This window comes from Mus musculus, chromosome 9 (genome assembly GCF_000001635.26).
Source record: "Mus musculus strain C57BL/6J chromosome 9, GRCm38.p6 C57BL/6J".
Taxonomy (NCBI): Eukaryota; Metazoa; Chordata; class Mammalia; order Rodentia; family Muridae; genus Mus; species Mus musculus.
The window spans coordinates 20,771,558-20,789,493 of NC_000075.6; the positions used below are offsets into that span (position 1 = coordinate 20,771,558).

Here is a 17,936-nt window from a genome sequence, read left to right on the forward strand (position 1 = left end):
CCGTCCTCCATGTCAGCATTGGAACCCACCTTCTTCCCTCGGCGGAAGGTGCTGTACCAGCCTCCAGGCTTCTCTCGGGACCACGAGGCCAGTTTCACCTGAGGGAGGATGGGAAGGTCATTGAGCGCCAACCCAACTCCCTCTGCCTCTCCTACTGGACATCGTGGGTCATGGATGGCACAGGCTGTGCCCTTGGCAAGGGTCCACAGCTCCCTCACCCTCACAGGCCGCAACTCCCAGAATTCTCTGTGGTGACTGGATGAAACCCAGGGCCCTGCCCACGCTCAAGTGCTGCTAGGGAATGGGGCTTGAGGCTGGGATCTAGCCACCCCACATGACCCCTACCCCTGTGCATGCACTGCGGGTGAAGCCCATAGCCTTGTGAATACTGGGCAGCACCCTTGCCTTAAGGCTTGGCTTCAGGTTCTGTACTATAAGACATTACCTGACAGACAGGAGGGACAGGTGTTATGTGAAGGGAGAATAAGGGCTCAAAGATGGCAGAAGATGGCAGAGGTGGGAAAAAGACAAGATGGTTTCTTTCACTCACCGTCTCAAACTTCTTGTCTGGATAGAGACAGGTCTCACCTCCTGCCGTGAAGTTGCAGAAAACCTTGAAGGCGTCACGTGCACAGCCCTGATTGGGGTCAATCCAGTACTCTCCTATCACGGAAGCAGAGCCAGGCAATCAGTGCACAGGAATGCTGCAGTGCTCACCTGCCCTTCCCAGAAGGACCTGGGCCTCACCATCGGGCAGGTGTGGGTGGTCGCGGTGAAGCTCTCGGCACATGAGGCCTGGGCTCTCGGCTGTGCCCAGAGGTCTCTGCAACTGCTGCAGCTCCAAGCTCAGTGAATTCAGTGAGGCCATCACCTCCTCCAGGCCACCTTCCAGGGTGTCCGTCACAGATCGGCGCCTGCGCAGGCCATGCACCTCAGCCGGAGAACCCTGGACTCACAAGGGAATGGGAATGGAAGAGAGGAAGAATCAGAGATGGGCAGAGAAGACAAGACAATGGGAGGCAGAGAAATTCAGAAGAGGAAGGAGAGGAGCAAGAAGAGGGGCGGGGGGCGGGAGCAGAGAATGAAAGAAGAGAAAGAGATATTGAGAGAGTAATGGGTAATAGATGGAGACGCAGGGAGGGAGAGACAGGACAGAACCCAGGGAGAGAAGCTCAGATCAGACTCCACAAATGGTCCCACTGGGACTGCCAAAACCCACGAACCCAGAATGTCTTCCAAGTCTCTTTTGGGTATTTGTTTGTTTTGAGACAGGGTCTCATGTACCCCTGGCTAACCTCGAACTCTCTATGTAGCTGTGGATAACCTTGAACTCCTGGTCTCTTGTCTCTGCCTCCCCAGTGCTGGACTGACAGGTGTGTGCCACCACCCACTGCACTCCACTCCTCCCAAAGCTTTCAAGGAACTGCATTTCTGAGCTACAGACCGAAACACTGGACTGGGTTATGAGGGACCTGATAAGAACACCCAAGTCTGATTCCTGCCTTCCTCCAGAGTCTGGGAACTCACCGGGGGACCAGGAGGACCCGCTGGTCCAGGGTCTCCACGAGGACCAAGAGATCCCTATGAGAGAGGTCACTTTGAAATGAATCCTGTCTATGGAGACCTGGTTCTACCAATGCAAATACATGCATGTGCACATGCACATACACTCACACGCACACACACACACAAACACATGCACACACATATACCTAAACATATAGATTCACTTGCACATATGTGTGTGGACATACCCCCACACATATGCACAAACATACATGTGCATACATACACATCTGTGCATACATACACCCATGTATACATACAGACATGTACATGCACTCCTCTGGAGACCTCCGAAGCCTCCAGACAAATCCCCCACACTAAAATCCCCATTACAGCCCCTCACTTTCCCCAGGACAGCCCCACTCATTCCTGACCCTTATCCTTCCTCTAAACCAGCCCCCTTTGAACATTATTCTCCCTGCCAAGGCAGGGCACACACGTGTATACATGTGCCCATACATTTACATACAAGTACACACATGCAGGGTCCCAGAAGAGGCTCCCAGTGTCCCATGCTAAACCTAAGCTGTGTATTTCCATCCCTTATCCTCTGAAATCAACACACAGTCTTCCACAGGCTACAACTTATTCAGCAGACCTATTTCCTTTAACAGTAGTTGAGAAGTCCCTCCTATAAAACGCAGCATCTTAGATCCCAAGAGTGCAGCAGTAGGTGCTGAACACAGGGTGAGTGAAGAATCAACAAAGTAAGGGGGTTGGTCCGGGGAGGGGAGCTGGGACATGGAGGTCCAGGGGGTAGTGCCACTCACCGGGGACCCTTTGGAGCCCTTCTGTCCCAGAGGGCCCTGTGGAAAGAGACAGGGAATGTTGGGGTCTCAATACCACCCATCATGATGACTTCCCCATCCCTCCAATATCCCCACACTCACCACCACACCTGGGGGCCCAGGGTGACCTAACGAGCCAACAGGACCAGGGAGACCCTAGAAGAGGGGACATGGGGGTCACCCTTAATAGGGTCCAGCTCTGTTTACACACACCTTTCTGAAGCAATACACAAACTCCTAACTCTTCTAGAAGACCCCCAAGTACCCACACACCTTCCTACATGACATTCCCCAGTTACAGGCCCCCATTCCCCTAACACAGCCCTCCCCCACTCCAAATACCCCACCCTTCAAAATGTCCCCCTTGAACATTATTCCCCTGCCCCAACAGTGCACACACTCACAGGGTCTCCCTGAAGGCCTGGGGGGCCCTGCACACCTGGCAACCCCTGATCGCCTTTCTCACCGGCCTCCCCTGGGGGACCAATGAGGCCTATTAGCCCAATGTGGCCCTGAAAGAGAAAGACACACAGGACAGACATGCTGGGATCTTTTTTCTCATGATGGCTTGGAAGGAATGAGTTCTCCTAGGCCAGGGCAGGAGGTAAAGGTTGAGGGAAATGTAGGGAACATCAGGAGGTAGGCTTACCTTCTCCCCCTTGGGGCCAGCATCTCCCTTCAGGCCAGGGAGGCCAGGTGGGCCCTGGGAAAAGATGAAGTGCAGCTTGGGATTCCTTGAAAGCCAGGGATGGGAAGATTTACCAGAGTCCCACCCAGCTTTCAAATGCAAGGAAACAGGTCTGGGGTGACTGGACAGTCAGGAGACAGGAAATGTGCTTAGAAAAATGGGGGTGAAAGAGAGGACAGCTGAGGATACCAGGTGACAGGATCAGGGGGAGTGGTCAGTGTAGACATCAAGGTGGCAGTCAGCATAAACCATCAAGATAGGGCCAATGTGGACCACCAAGATGGAGGCCATCTGTGTGAAGGGCCAATACAGGTCATGAAGATGGCACAGAGGGGCTAGCCTGTACCATCCGCACTATGGCCCACTCAATGTCCCTGGATGCCTAGTGTGGCTTTCAGAGCTGTGACCACAGTGATAGAAAAGTCTCTTACCAGGGGCCCTGGAGGGCCGATTAGCCCAGGAGGTCCCAGGAGACCTGGTTCACCCTGAGGGGGAGACAGAACAGGGGTGTCTGGTTTCTACCAGCACTCAGTATGAACATTCCATCATCCCCCAAGATTGCTCAACTATGATGAGGTCCTAAGCCAGAAGGCTATCCATGCTGCCCCTCCCCCCCATTTTCACACCACTTACCACAGGACCAGGGATCCCTGGAAGACCATCAGGCCCAATTCGTCCAGGGGGCCCTCGAGCCCCAATGGGGCCTGTCCTGCCTGGGGGTCCATCAGGACCAGCATCTCCCTGAAATGGACAAGGGTGGGGGGAAGCAGTCTCAAGAGCCTGCCTGCTGACAGCTAGAACCTCAGGGGGTGCAGGCCTTCTTTTGGTCAGGTGGTACAGGGAGGTGCTCCCAAGGGGGTGCTCACCTTGGCGCCTTTCTCGCCCTCTCTTCCTTCTGGACCCATGCGGCCAGGGGAACCCTGAGGAGGGAAAGTGTGAGTGTTGTGGGGTCAGTGTGAAGCATCCAGGTTTATGTCAAGAGTGGGCTGGCAAGTTGGCTCAGCAGATAAAGGACCTTGCCTGAGACCCACATGGTGGAAGGGGAGAACAAATTCCCACAATTGTTCTCTGAACTATAAATCTCTTTGTGGTACATCATACACACACACACACACACAAATAGTAAATAAATATAATTTTAAAATGATAAGAGTGGGGTATGTGTGGAGAGGGGCTATTGCATTGCTGAAGACAAGGTGGACATGAGACCCTCAGGCAGTGGAAGACCACTCACCCTCTTGCCAGGGAGGCCACGGGCACCAGGTTCCCCGGAAGCTCCAGGTGGCCCCTGTTTAGTCAAGAGCAGTCACAGCATCAGCTGAAACACAGCCCCACAGATGCCACCCAGCACCATCCCCCTCTCCATCTCACCACTCAAGATCATGGGGTCAGAGATACCGCAGGAAACCCAGCAGATGCCCTGGGTACCCAACTCTCCCATCAACAACTCCACTCCATATCCACACTCTACAGCCCTTTGCTCTCCACTCACCGGTCCCCCAATATCACCAGCATTTCCCTTCTCCCCTGGGATGCCATCAATACCCTAGGGAGGAGAGACAGTGGGAGTCTTGGGATAGTTGGGATAGAGATGGAGCTGGAGGAGAGTGAGGGCCATACACTCCTCTAAGCGGGTCAAGGATAGGGGCATGGGGGTAAATGCAGATACATTGATATATTTAGGGCTAGGCTACAGGGAGCATTTACACTCACCGGAACTCCAGGGTCTCCTGGGGGCCCTAGATCTCCAGGGAGTCCTGTGGGACCCTAGAATAAAAACTGGTTGCTGATCTCATCTCACTGAGTGAGGAGTCGCCCCTTCACACACCAGATAGTGTCCCCAGACCAACTGCAGGGGACATGTCACAAACGAAATACAAAAGGAAAGGCTGGGGTTTTATATTGAGGCAGTGAAGTGTTCACTGCATGCATAAGAGGCTGGGTGTGGGCCAGTGGGAGGGCTCAGCTTCCACTATGTTTTCATAGTTCATTCATTCATTGTTTCTTCTATTCGTTCAGTCTTTGTTTGGGTGACTCAGAGAGTTAACAAACAGGAAGAAATAGGGGCTAGAGAGATGGTGCAGTGGCTGAGAACACTGTCTGCTCTTCCAGAGGAAAAGGGTTCTGTTCCCAGAACCCCCATGTTGGCTCACACCCATCTGTAACTGCAGATAAGGTAATTCCAGAGAATCTTACATCCTCTTCCGACCTCTGCAGGTACCAGACATACATGTGGTGCACAGATATATGTGTAGGCAAAATACACATACACATAAAATTTAAAAAGAAAAATTAAAAACAAACAAGAAGAGATGTCTGGTCTGTCTTAGGGACCAGGTTTTAATGTAATAAGGGCCCCAAGTTCTCTGCTCTGTCTCCTCCTAAGACTTACCATGTTCCCCTTAGAGCCGTCCTCTCCTGGGGGTCCTTTCTTGCCTGGGGGACCAGCAGCCCCTGATGGACCCGAATCCCCCTTTTCACCAATTTCACCTTTGGGCCCCTTTGCAGAAACAGAGATCAGGAGTCAAAGGTCAGAGTGTCATGGACCAAAGATGAACACACCTTGCCTGGGAAGTCTGACAATCTGGGTTCCATCCCCAGACCCCATGGTAGAAGAGAACTGACCTCCAAAAGCTGTCCTCTGACCTCCACACATGTGCCACACTCTCACACACACAATAATGAATATATATATATATGTGTGTGTGTGTGTGTGTGTGTGTGTGTGTGTGTGTATGTGTGTGTATATGTATATGTGTATGTGTATGTGTATGTGTATGTGTATGTGTATGTGTATGTGTATGTGTATGTGTATGTGTATGTGTATGTGTATGTGTATGTGTATGTGTATGTGTATGTGTATATGTATATGTATATGTATATGTATATGTATATGTATATGTATATGTATATGTATATGTATATGTATATGTATATGTATCAGGGCTAGAAAGTGCCTCAGTGGTTAAGAGCATGTGGTGGTTTGAATATGCTTGGCCCATAGGGACTATTACTGTTAGGAGGTGTGGCCTGGTTGGAGGAAGTGTGTCGCTGTGGGGGTGGGCTTTGAAGCTCCACCCAGTACAGAAGAGTTAGTCTGTTCCTGGCTTCCTTTGGGTGAAGATGTAGAATTCTCAGATCCTCCAGAGCCATCCCTGCATGGACACTGCCGTGCTTTCTGCTGTGATGATAATGGACTGAACCTCAGAACCTGTAAGCCAGCCCCAATTAAATGTTGTCCTTTATAAGAGCTGCCTTGGTCATGGGGTTTCTTCACAGCAATGGAAACCCTAACTAAGACAGACCACATACTACTCATGCAGAGACCAAAAACGGAGCTCCAAGCACTCGCATCAGGTATCTCACAACCACCTGCAATTCCAGCTCCACGGGAATCCGATGTCATCTTCTAGTCTTTGGGCAGTGCATTTACACACACACACACATGCACACAGAGTCAGGTAGCCTAGGTAATGCAAGTGTTAGAGGTCACAGAGAACTAGAACTAGCTGAGTTAGGGATAATGGATCTGTCACCCATGATTAGTCTGTCCTGGCCTATGTCCTGCCTTTGGGTACATAAGAAAATGGTCCCCCTTTGGGCAGCTTTACCCCCAATTCCATGTTTGTTGCTTTGATTTAAACCCCTAGCTGTCTCCTCAGCCCTGTGTGCTTGTGGGCAACTTTTGGGACTCTACAAAGCACCCCTGAGATCTTCTCAGGTGGAGCATCTTTCATATCTTTCACAACAGACAGGGATATCTGTTGGTCTGGATTCAGCAATGCTCTAAGGACTGCCTGGAGGTCATGAGAGCATGACACGCTCTAGGTCAGCAGTTCCCTATGGCAAGTACAAGGGCAATGCTCTACAGACTCACAGGGATGCCGGGAATTCCTGGGGGTCCGGCGTCTCCAGCATCCCCTGGCTCACCCTGTGAAAGGCAGTGAACATAGAAAGAGATCATCTCACTGATCGGCAGGGAGGAGCATCCCCATACAGTTGTAGCCGAGGAGACGGGCACTATCTATCCCCTCCATCCAGGGCAAGTTCAAGCCCTCCTCTTACCTTCTCGCCCACAGCACCAGGCTGTCCTACTCCTCCAGGCAGACCTGGGGGGCCCTGGAGAGACAATGAGGAAACTGTGAGTCCCTAGAGGTGTGGCAGACCCATAGAGGCATTCTGTCCACCCCAGAATTCTCACCTCTGATCCACTGGGCCCAGGGGGACCCCGAGGGCCTGGAGCTCCATGTGGACCCTGTCAAAGAACCAAATAGTGTGCAATGACTCCCCATTATTCCACCAGAAAGGCTACAGTAGCCACAGATAACCTGTAAGGTGTGTGTGACCCTTTAGATGACCGTAACCAGTGGTCACTCCCATTCCACCTGTCTTCCATATCTCCCAGGGAGTTCATACCATGGATCCTACGTCTCCAACCTCGCCCTTCTCCCCCGGAGGACCCGGCAGCCCCTGTGAAATAGAGTAAACTGTAGTACAGACAACTGGTGAGATGGCCGTGCACCTCTTGCACAAGTTTTAGGACTTGAGTCTGGGTCTCTAGAACTCATTTCCAAAAGGCCAGACACAGCAGAGCTTGCCTGCAACATCAGCACTGGGAGGCAGGGACAAGAGGTCCCCTAGAGCTTGCTGGAAGTCAGTGACCAAATCAAGGAACTCCAGATTCAGTGAGATAGGTAGCCTCAAAAATAAGTTGAGAAGGGCCATCAAAATGGCTTAGTGGGTAAAGGTGATTGTCACCAAGCCTGATGGCCTGGGTTCAAGCCCTGGACCCACTTGGTAGAAGTAGAGAACTAACTCCTGCAAGTTGTCTTCTGACACATGTGCCATGGCATAAATGAGAATGTGAGTATACACACATGCACATGTACATGTGCGTGTGCGCACACACGTATTCTCTCTCTCTCTCATTAAATGTTAAAAAAATATTAGTTGGGAAGCAACAAGGAATGCATGAAAGCATGCATACATGCATACATGCCAACCTCCATCTTTTAATTTGTTTGTTGGTTTTGAGATAGACTCTCACTATGTAGCCCTGACTGGCCTAGAACTCTCTACAAAGACCAGGGTGGCCTCAAAGTCACAGGATCCACCTGCCTCTACCTCCTGAGTTCTGGGACTAAAGGCGCCAACTATTACATCCAGCCCTCTGAGCTATTCATCTTTATAAATCACTAAGACACAGGGATAGCAACACACACAAACAAACACACACCATACAAAGATTAGCACCCTAGGTAGGGGGTTGGGGGTGTGGTACCCCCAAACTCACACACCTACCTGCAGACCTGGAGGACCAATTACACCTACAAAGCCTCGAACTCCGTCATCCCCCTTCTGCCCGAAGAGGCCAGGGGGTCCCCGGCGACCCTGAGCGCCATCAGCACCCTGTGAAAATGTTGGGGACAACACAGTTGGTGTCCAGATCAAAGGCTGCAGACAGGGTCCAAGGTCAGGACTGAGGCTAGGGGTTGGGATCAAGTTTGGTGAGAATCAGGTTTTAGTTTGATGTAAAGGGCAGGTGATGTTTCTGAGTTACTGACACAGTGAATCAGGGATGTGGCTCAGGTAAGGTTATGAGCAGGTAAGGTTTGTAGGAGGCTGGGGTAGGTTTTAGGGCTAGGTTGGAAGTTATGACCTAATGTTTTGGTGACACTCTGACCTGGACCAGCAGGTCATTCTTCAGTGACAGGGTCCTAAGGGAAAAATGCCCAGGAGATGGGAAGGCAAAGAAGACAGAGAGCTGGGGACGGGGGTCTCGCACAAGCCATGTCTTATGCTGAGTAAGCTTATTAAGAAATGCAGCATCGTATATACAGTTGTTTCTGAAAGGGGAAATGGGACAAGGTCAATAGAAAGCTACCACATGTGGTGGCGCACGCCTTTAATCCCAGCACTCGGGAGGCAGAGGCAGGAGGATTTCTGAGTTCGAGGCCAGCCTGGTCTACAAAGTGAGTTCCAGGACAGCCAGGGCTACACAGAGAAACCCTGTCTCGAAAAAAGAAAAAAGAAAGAAAAGAAAGGAAGGAAGGAAGGAAGGAAGGAAGGAAGGAAGGAAGGAAGGAAGGAAGGAAGGAAGGCAGGCAGGCAGGCAGGCAGGCAGGCAGGCAGGCAGGCAGGCAGGCAGGCAGGCAAGCTACCACATAACGAAGTCAGAAGAAGCTAATAAGTTGGTGTTGCACAAGGGGGCACAAGGTTTCTCAGGGGCATCAGAGACCAGCACACAGCAGCTTCTTAAGATGGGAAGAGTTGGGTGGTCAGGGTCTGAAGCCACAACTCCCCATGTTCCACATATCAGGGCCTCAGGGAAAGCCTTGGAGAAGCTTACTCAACAACACACAACAACACTCAAACGTTCTGGTAGAACTGTGAGCCCAGAATTCGTATGTTGTTTTGAAACAGGCTCTGGTGGAGCCCAGGTGGACATAAAACTTACTTTGTAGCTGAGGATGACCTTGAACTCATGATCTTTCTGCTTCCATTTCTCCAGTGCTGGGATTACAGGCATGGACTACTATGCCTTAGCTATGGAGTGCTAGGATTGGAACCCAGGATTTTGAGCATGGCAGGCGAGCACTCTGCCAACCAAATCACACCGCCAGCCTCCTTCAGAATTTGTATGTTACCAGAATTTGGAGGTAAGGCCTTATGAAAGTACTAGGATCAAATGCAGTCATGAGTGTGAGGCCCCCACGATGGTATATTAGTGGCTTCATAAGAAGATGAAGACCTAAGTTCACATAACAGTTATTAACACACTATGTTGTGATAAAGCAAGGAGACCCTGGTCAGATGCCAACAACACTATTAGGGACTTCCCATCCTCCAGACCATGAGTCATCCAAATAAATCATTTAGCTTCAGATTTTGTAACAGTAACAGAAAATTAACTAGGGCAAGGCTGGAGTATAACTCAAAGTTCAAGTTCCCATTTGAGGCCGGCAGTGGAGGGGGCAGACCTGGTTGGGTAGATGGTAGGAGAAAGCTAGGATCCAGGTATTTGAGTTGGACGAAGGTCAAAGCAGTAAGCAGAGAGTTTGAGCTGAGATGGGGTTGGGTTCATCATGGGTGTTGGCACTAAGGTGAAACCAAGGCTGGACAAGGATGCTAGGATTTTATTCAGAAGAGTGGCACACTGTCTTCACTTCAAGGACCCAGGGTATAGTCACCAAGTTGGGAGAACTCACCGGGAGGCCTGAATGGCCTGCTGGACCTCTTATTCCTGTTGGTCCAGGTGGGCCCTGAAGAGGAAAACAAAATAGAAAATTCTATCGGAGCTGAACATAGTGGTACATGCCTATGACCCCAGCACTCAGGAGGATCGGGAGCCAAGGTCAACCTCAGCTACATAGCAAGTTTGGGAAGAGCCTAGGTTACATGAGGAACTCTTTTATCTGAAAAAAAAAAAAAAAAAAAAAAAGCAAAGGTCTCCTTTGGGATGGCGTGTAACCCGATGATGCTGGCCGCAGACCAAGGTAGATTCTTGCCATGGAGGGATTTTGAGGCCCAGAGGGGCCTTTCTCTGAATGTTTATTACATTTATACATTTTGTATGTGTGTGTGTGCATGTGTGTAGCAACTTATGAGAGGCAATTGTTTTCTTTCATCACGAAGGTCCTGGGCATGGAATTCAGGTCATTGGGTTTAGTGGCAAGTACCTTCACTAACTGAGCCCTCTTGACAGCCTAGAGGGCTCTTTCTTATTCTCCTGGGATCTCAGGGCTCAAACAGAGCTCAGATAAGGATCTTTAGCCCTTCAGTTCCAGTGAGCTTGGTGTCAAGATTGGGCTGAGGTAACCACAAAACATAGGCTACCCCATATCTCCTCCCATGAGCATCACAACCTCCCTGGGGGTCCCTACTTACTGCATCTCCTTTATCCCCTTTGCTTCCTTTGTGACCAGGCATCCCTACTTCCCCCTGCAGGACAAACATATTAGGAAGAGTTCAGGTCCCAGCATGCCCAATCTCTCTGTAAACTGTCTCTCTCCCTGGTCCTCTCACCTTGTCTCCTTCTTCCCCAGAAGGCCCCGCAGCTCCAGAGGGGCCCTGAAGCCCCGGGGGTCCTGGAATACCATCTTTGCCAGTAGGACCAGGAGTACCCCGTTCTCCCTGATGGAGGAAGAGAAAGGATGGATGTTAGGAGCTAGGGAATGGGAGAGGACATTTGTGTGGCAGTTTCTTTAAAATTGAGACTATCCATCCTGAAGAAAGCTCCTTAAGGCTCAGGATATAAACAGCTCACAAGTCTTAGAAAGTTCCTGAAACTTACAGGATTCACCAGCCATTCTAAAGCTATAGAAGTAGTTCACAACTATGAGGAAGAGAGTCTTTGGCCTTTCAAGCTGACTGCAAGTTGTATAGAGAGCTCCAGGGATGCCGCTCTTCTGAGCCATGAGCCAGGCTCAGATGGCCATTCAGTGATGCAGCTGTCTGGAGTCAGCCTTGTTTTATAAGTCACTCCTCACCCATACTCCTGTAAGTAATCCCAATAAACTCACAGCTTGATTAAGCTGGACTTGGGAAAGGTAATTTTAAGAATTGATTTTTTAAATTTTAATTATATATATATGTATGTGAATGAGTGGATATGTGCACATGAGTGCAATTGCCCATGAAGGCCAGAAGAGGATGACAGATTACCTGGAGCTGGAAATTACAGGCAGATGTGAACCTACCCATGTGGATGCTGGGAACTGATCTCAGGTACTCAACAAAAGCAGTATGTGCTCTTACCCACTTGAGTCATCGTTTCTCCAGTCCACAGAAATAGAAGTTCTTTGGTAAATGGCTGATTACTTATCTGGAATGAGTTGATATTTGTTCATGTCTCCCCAGAAAAAGTCAACCAACAGACACTTACCGGGGACCCCTTCTCGCCAGCAGGACCAATAGGGCCTTGCCCTCCACTCTGGCCAGGAAGCCCAATGCCACCAGAGGGGCCTACAGGACCACGCTCTCCCGGGGAGCCCTGGAAAAGGGGTGGAGGACAAGAAATGATAAAGGATACAGGGCTTCTGGCACCAGTATCATATTTATACACAGCCAGAGGGCACCTTAAGCACTAAGGTATGATCCTCTTTACAATCCTCAGTTGTCCCAACCTCTTCAATTTGAGGACCATGCAGCCCTGCATGAACTGCCCCCATCACCTCCTTGGAATCCTCTTCTCATTCACTCAGCCCCAGCTACACAGACCTCTGCAGAGCATGGTCCTGCCCCCAGGGTCGTTGCCTTCCCCAGCCAGCCTGTTTAAAACACTCTCCCCAACACTCTGCACTCTCTTCCTTTTCGTTGTTTTCCTTCCCCATCTCTCTTCCCTTCCCTTTCCCTCTCTTCCCCTTTCATTTCCTCTCCCTTTCCTTTCTTCCTTCTTCCTTTCCTTCCATCCCTTCCCTTTGACAGGGCCTCAGTAAGTAGATCAGGCTAGCCTCAAATTCACAATCCTACCTCCTCAGTCTCCCACATGCCAGGGCACAGTCATGCACCACCACATGCAGCCTGTGTAGATTTTTCTTTTTGCATTTGTGTGTGCATGTGTAGTTTTATGTATGTGGACACATGTGTGGGTGTATGTGGACACATGTATGGATGCATGTGCACATGTGTGCACATGGAGTCCTGAGGCTGATGTCTGGAATCATCCCTAATCTTAGACTGTGTCATTGAGTCTATCAGGCAAACCCAGAGCTGGCCGACATGGCTGTTCCACTAACCAGCTTTCTCTGGGACCCCTTGTCTCTGGCTTCCCAGGCTGGAATTAAAGGTGGGCCACCATGCCCACTGGACATTCTCTGGGGATCTGAACTCAGATGTGCTTGCACGGCCAGCACTCTGTCCCCTGCGTCAGCTCCCTGCCCAATCCTATGACAACTATCCTACAGCAGGAAGCTTTCTGGCTGACTCAGGTCATGGCAGTCAGAAGTGAGTGTGCTCCAGGCCTTCCTTCCCCAAACGCACAGCCCCATCCTGGGGATATCAAACCCTGAAGACACAGCCCTCTCCAGCCCTCACCCCCCCCCCCCCCCGCCAGTGTGTTGATACTTACATTTGCCCCAACAGGGCCTGGGGGACCTTTGTCACCCTTCAAACCAATGGGTCCCTGGGGGAAGAAATTACCAGTCAGAAAATCTCCCAGGGACCCCAAGGATTTGCCTTTACTTTTGGGGACCCTCATCATCCCTAGCCTTATCTGAAGATGGGCCGTGAGTTCTGTAGATCTGTCCACTCCAGGTCACTGCCACTACCAATTCTGTCTGTGTGTGCGCGCGCGCTCATACCTTCCCCAGCACACGGACAACTAGCCAGAGTTATTGTCTCCTATCATGTGGGTCTGGCTGATCAAACTCAGTTCATCAGGCTCAGCAGCAACCCTTTTTCTCCCGCTCTGAGCTCCCTCACCGGCCACCACTAACTCCTTACACAGGCCCTTCTCCTGTTTGCTGCCACTGCAGCCACTCTTAAGGAGCCTCCTCTTCTCTACCCCAGAGCCCCATACTCCAGTGGACTCTCCCAAGATACTCACTGGGTCTCCGGGGGCTCCTTGGGGGCCAGGGAAGCCCCTGGGCCCAGGTGGCCCCTCCTTCCCGACGGACCCCAGGGGTCCTAGCTCACCCTGCAGAGAGCCAAGGAGAGGAAGTTAAGGTCAGGAGTGGGGTCTCCTGCAGTCTCTGACTACTCCCAGCTGTTCCCCACATGGCGTGAGACCAGGGGTCGAATGATGACTTTGAGGCAATCTATCCAAGCTCTTACCTTGGCCCCTTCTCTGCCTTCTATGCCTGGCAGACCTTGTTCACCAGGAGGTCCAGGAGGCCCTGGGGGGCCTCTCTCGCCTAGAGGCCCCACGTCCCCTACCTTTCCCTGGAAACAAGCAAGAGACATCTTGAGCAGCCTGGAGGTGGGGAGTACGTCAGACTTCCAGCTCCATGTATTCCTTGGGGATCCACTCTGACCTGAGGACCAAGGACGCCAGCTGGTCCAGGGGGGCCTGTCAGACCTTGGAAGCCCTAAGGAGAGAAATAGAAAGAGGCACCACCTGAGAAGAAGAAAAGGAGAGCCCACGGGACTGGGGAGGCATCTCTGTGCTCCATGCAAGCAAGAAGACCTGAGTTCAGCTTCCCAGCACCCCGCAGAAAGCCAGGTGTGTGGTGGCACAGTCCCCATCCAGTGCTGGGGAGGCAGAAACCATGGCAGCCATGGCTCTCTGGGGCTCACTGGCCAGCCAGTCTAGCCTAACCTGTGAGACCCATTTGACACAGCGAGAGACCTTGTCTCAAAAAAATAGGATGGGAGCCAGAGAGATGACTGAGTGAGTATGAGCATTTGCTATTCAAGCAAAAGAACCTGCGTTTGCATCCCCAGCACCCGCGGAAAAGCCATGCACAGCTCTTATGCCTGTAACCCCAGAGTGGAAGCAGGTGGATGTGGGACTTGCTGGCCAGCCAGCCTAGCAGAAATGGAAAGCTTCAGGATGAGCCCTCAGCATCCTTTCCTGGCTTCCACATGTACATGCACGTGCATCCCACCCCATATACAAGGGCCCAACATAGTCAGGGGTCAGAGGTCAAGGGTCACTCACCAATTCTCCTCTTTGTCCAGGGTGCCCAGATATCCCATCTTTCCCCTGAGGACCCTGGGAAACAAAGTAAGAAGGAATGAAGATTTAGAACTGGAACCACCTCACCCCGTACCCTTCCCCCACCAACCCAGAGTCAGGGTGACATCACTCACCGGGGGGCCTTTTGGTCCGGGGAATCCTGGTGGGCCTTGAAGACCGGGTAGACCCTGAAATGGAACCAGAAATTATTACCTTATCCCTCCTGAGTGTCTTGCACCTCTGTCCCACAAGAGCGACCTTAAAAGCCAGTCCAGTGCTGGCAGGATGGCTCAGTGGATAAAGGTGCCTGCTTACATTTACTCAGATAAAACCTGTAACCTGGGTTTCATTCCCAGATCCTGCAAGGTAGGTGACATAAACCAATTCCTTTGAGTTGTTCTCTGAACTCCAAAATCACACAAGCACAAAGAGAGTTTTTGTTTTGTTTTTCTTTGAAGCAAACATGTATGGAGTACCCACTCCACACAAGCAGGTGCTGAGCGCTCACTCAGGGTATATGATATTATTCACCACTGCAGCCCATTGAGGCATGGCCATGGTTACCCGATTTTATAAAAGAGGGAACTGAAGCAAAGAGAAGTTAAGCAAGATGCTCAAGGTCACACAGCAGGCAAGAAGCACAGCTGCGTATTGAACTTAGTTCTCTGGTCTTAGAGACCAAGCTCTTTCTATTGCATATATATGATGTGCTGTCAGCTCATGGCTGGTTCCCTGACAGTGTCACACACATACACATGCACTCATACTCATACATGCACATTCACAGACACATATACACACCCTCACACATACACACACATATACTCACACATACACCACACACACACTCACACATACCACACACACACTTACCTTTTCTCCAGGGGGCCCAGGAGACCCATTCTGGCCCACGTCACCCTAGAACATATGAAATGAGCTTCAATACCAGAACATACTCAACTGGAAGAACTAAGCAGGTAGCTAAGTTAGCCTGAGATAGACAAGGACCCTTGGTCATCCCCCAATCGCTACTCACTCCCATACCTTGGGGCCAGGCTGGCCTGTGGCCCCCGGCTGTCCCCTGTCTCCTCGGGTGCCCTGCATAGAAAAATGAAAAATGAAAAAGCAAAAAACAGAGATGAGTGGGTGGGTGGGCCTGGAAGAGGGCATCACACACAGGCTCCCTCCTCCAAAATGCCCTCTGACTCCACCAGGGGCAGGGACGGGACCTGTCCTTCCCGGCCGACTCCTGACGTCACTATCCCACTTCCCCTCAGCCCAGCAGGCTGCGTGGAGCAGCCATCCTCTCCTTACCGGTGTGCCGCGTTCTCCTTCCTCTCCTGGCTGTCCTGCTTTGCCCTGGAAAGCAAGTCAAAAACAGAGAAGGTGAGAATTGCCTCGTGCTTCATGAGACACACTTGCATGTGTGCATTCACAAGTGGGAATGTTTGCATACAAGAATGTCTGCAAAAAAACAAAAACAAAAAACAAAGGTGAATGCAGAGAGTGAATCCAGACCAAAGGAGAGATCTGTGTTGCAGGCAGCAATACAGAGGGGCAGAGCCATCTAGCCCATTTGAAGCTCCAGACACCAGACATGGAGCTCCAGAATTTAGCATTGTCCTGCTGTGGTTGAGTCTTGCGTTGGTCCAGTATTTCCTCACCATGCCTTTATTCTTCCCTTGAGGAATGGGAATTATAGTTTATGGCATTGTAATTTTTAAAAATTTTTCCTTTTAAAACACTGGAATTTTGAAAGACTACAGGGTTTTTAAAGTTAGATTATGTTTTACATTCAGAGATGAGCATGAGACGTTGGGACTAGGAAGTAAGTTACGGTTTTAAATCCATGTATTTGTGTGTCCAGTGGACAAGGGGTGGAACTGTGCCAGACAGGTTTTCTTTCTATTTGTGTCTGCGTCTGTGTGTGGGTTGGTACACAAAAGTGCAGGTGTTCCCAGACGCCAGAAGGGGGCGCTGGATCCCCTGGATCCAGAGCTACAGACGGTTGTGAGCCACCTAATGGAGTACTGGGAACCAAACTCCAGCCCTCTGGGAGAGCAGACAGGGCTCTTAGCTGGTGAGTCAGCTCTACAGCTCTGGGATGGTTAGTTTTCGTTGTTAGCTTGAGGCAGTCTAGAAGCATCCAGAAAGAAAGTCTCAATACGGGACTGTATAGATCAGGTTACCCTGTAGGCGTGTCTGTGGGGATTGTCTTGATTGCCTTAAGTGAGAGAGCAAGATTTGCCCTAATAAGCTCAGTCAAACCATCCCAGCACCCACCTCCGGCATGCCTGAGCACACCTTCCTCATACCCTTTGACACACAACTCACCCGCTTGCCTTTCTCCCCCAGTGGTCCCAAGGGTCCAGGAAATCCAATAGATCCCTGAGCAGAGAGAATGAGACAGGAGACTCAGGGATGGTGAGCATTAGGTGGAATTGGTCCCTGGCTCCATCCTTTGAGACTTCCTTAGGCTACAGAATCCGGTGGCTTTCTTTTGCCTCCTCCAGCCGCAGCATCTTCAGAGTGGCCCCGCACCCTCCTCCTCACCTCATTCTGGTTCCCACAGCAGCCATACTACCCACCTCCAAATTCCCCAGGTATGCCTGCATGTTCCTGCCCGAGAGCCTTTGCACACGTCCCTCCCTTCACCTTAAATGCTCTTCTCTCAAGTTTACACAAAGCCACCAGCCACCCATCATTCACCATCCTTATGTGCATGTATGATATGTGTGTACACGTGCCCATATACACATATAGAAACCACAGGAGAGTGTCAGACACCCTGTTCTATTATTGTCCAATCTCAGGTGGTAAAGCACTTGCCTAGGATGCAGGAATTCCTGAGCACCACACAACACAGGTGTGATGGCATCTGCCTGTGGTCCCAGCTTCCAAGGTGAAACGCAAGGGTGAGGAGTTCAAGCTCAGCCTTTTCTACATACCAAGTATGAGGCTAGCCTGGGCTACATAAAACCCTATCTTAACAAAAGAACTAGAGGAGCTGGCTGGCAGGTGGATGTGGCAGCCCACCTGTAATCCCAGCACTCGGAAAGTAGAGCCAGGGAGTCCCCAAAGGAGCAAACTGACTAATAAAACAACTAGAATTGGTGAGCTCTGGGTTCAAGTGAAAGATCCTGCCTCCATATATAAGGAAGAAGAGATAGAGGACACTGGACATCAACCTCCAGTTTCCATGCTCCAGTATACTGCACACATGGAGGCAACTCACATCTAAACGTCAATGCACACACACACAACAAGCAACTCAAAG

At 50.8% G+C, this 17,936-nt stretch overlaps 1 protein-coding gene across 4 annotated transcripts in view; it reads right to left on the reverse strand.

Annotated features, from left to right (window-relative positions):
- Positions 1-17,936, reverse strand: part of Col5a3 (collagen, type V, alpha 3) — a 45,068-nt gene that overhangs the window by 1,508 nt on the left and 25,624 nt on the right. For 2 of the 4 annotated variants that reach the window (NM_001317388.1, NM_016919.3), the window contains exons 32-65: positions 16,994-17,047; positions 15,974-16,018; positions 15,704-15,757; positions 15,533-15,577; positions 14,794-14,847; positions 14,642-14,695; positions 14,016-14,069; positions 13,816-13,923; positions 13,589-13,678; positions 13,112-13,165; positions 11,927-12,034; positions 11,068-11,175; positions 10,930-10,983; positions 10,251-10,304; positions 8,344-8,451; positions 7,459-7,512; positions 7,244-7,297; positions 7,108-7,161; positions 6,920-6,973; positions 5,435-5,542; positions 4,756-4,809; positions 4,535-4,588; positions 4,277-4,330; positions 3,909-3,962; positions 3,676-3,783; positions 3,474-3,527; positions 3,004-3,057; positions 2,759-2,866; positions 2,457-2,510; positions 2,337-2,372; positions 1,528-1,581; positions 748-946; positions 551-663; positions 30-98 (exon numbers count right to left, since the gene is read on the reverse strand). In NM_001317388.1, coding sequence (NP_001304317.1) covers positions 30-98; positions 551-663; positions 748-946; positions 1,528-1,581; positions 2,337-2,372; positions 2,457-2,510; positions 2,759-2,866; positions 3,004-3,057; positions 3,474-3,527; positions 3,676-3,783; positions 3,909-3,962; positions 4,277-4,330; positions 4,535-4,588; positions 4,756-4,809; positions 5,435-5,542; positions 6,920-6,973; positions 7,108-7,161; positions 7,244-7,297; positions 7,459-7,512; positions 8,344-8,451; positions 10,251-10,304; positions 10,930-10,983; positions 11,068-11,175; positions 11,927-12,034; positions 13,112-13,165; positions 13,589-13,678; positions 13,816-13,923; positions 14,016-14,069; positions 14,642-14,695; positions 14,794-14,847; positions 15,533-15,577; positions 15,704-15,757; positions 15,974-16,018; positions 16,994-17,047 — 2,433 coding nt within the window. The other 2 variants (XR_003947951.1, XM_017313471.1) reach the window with 2 other exon arrangements.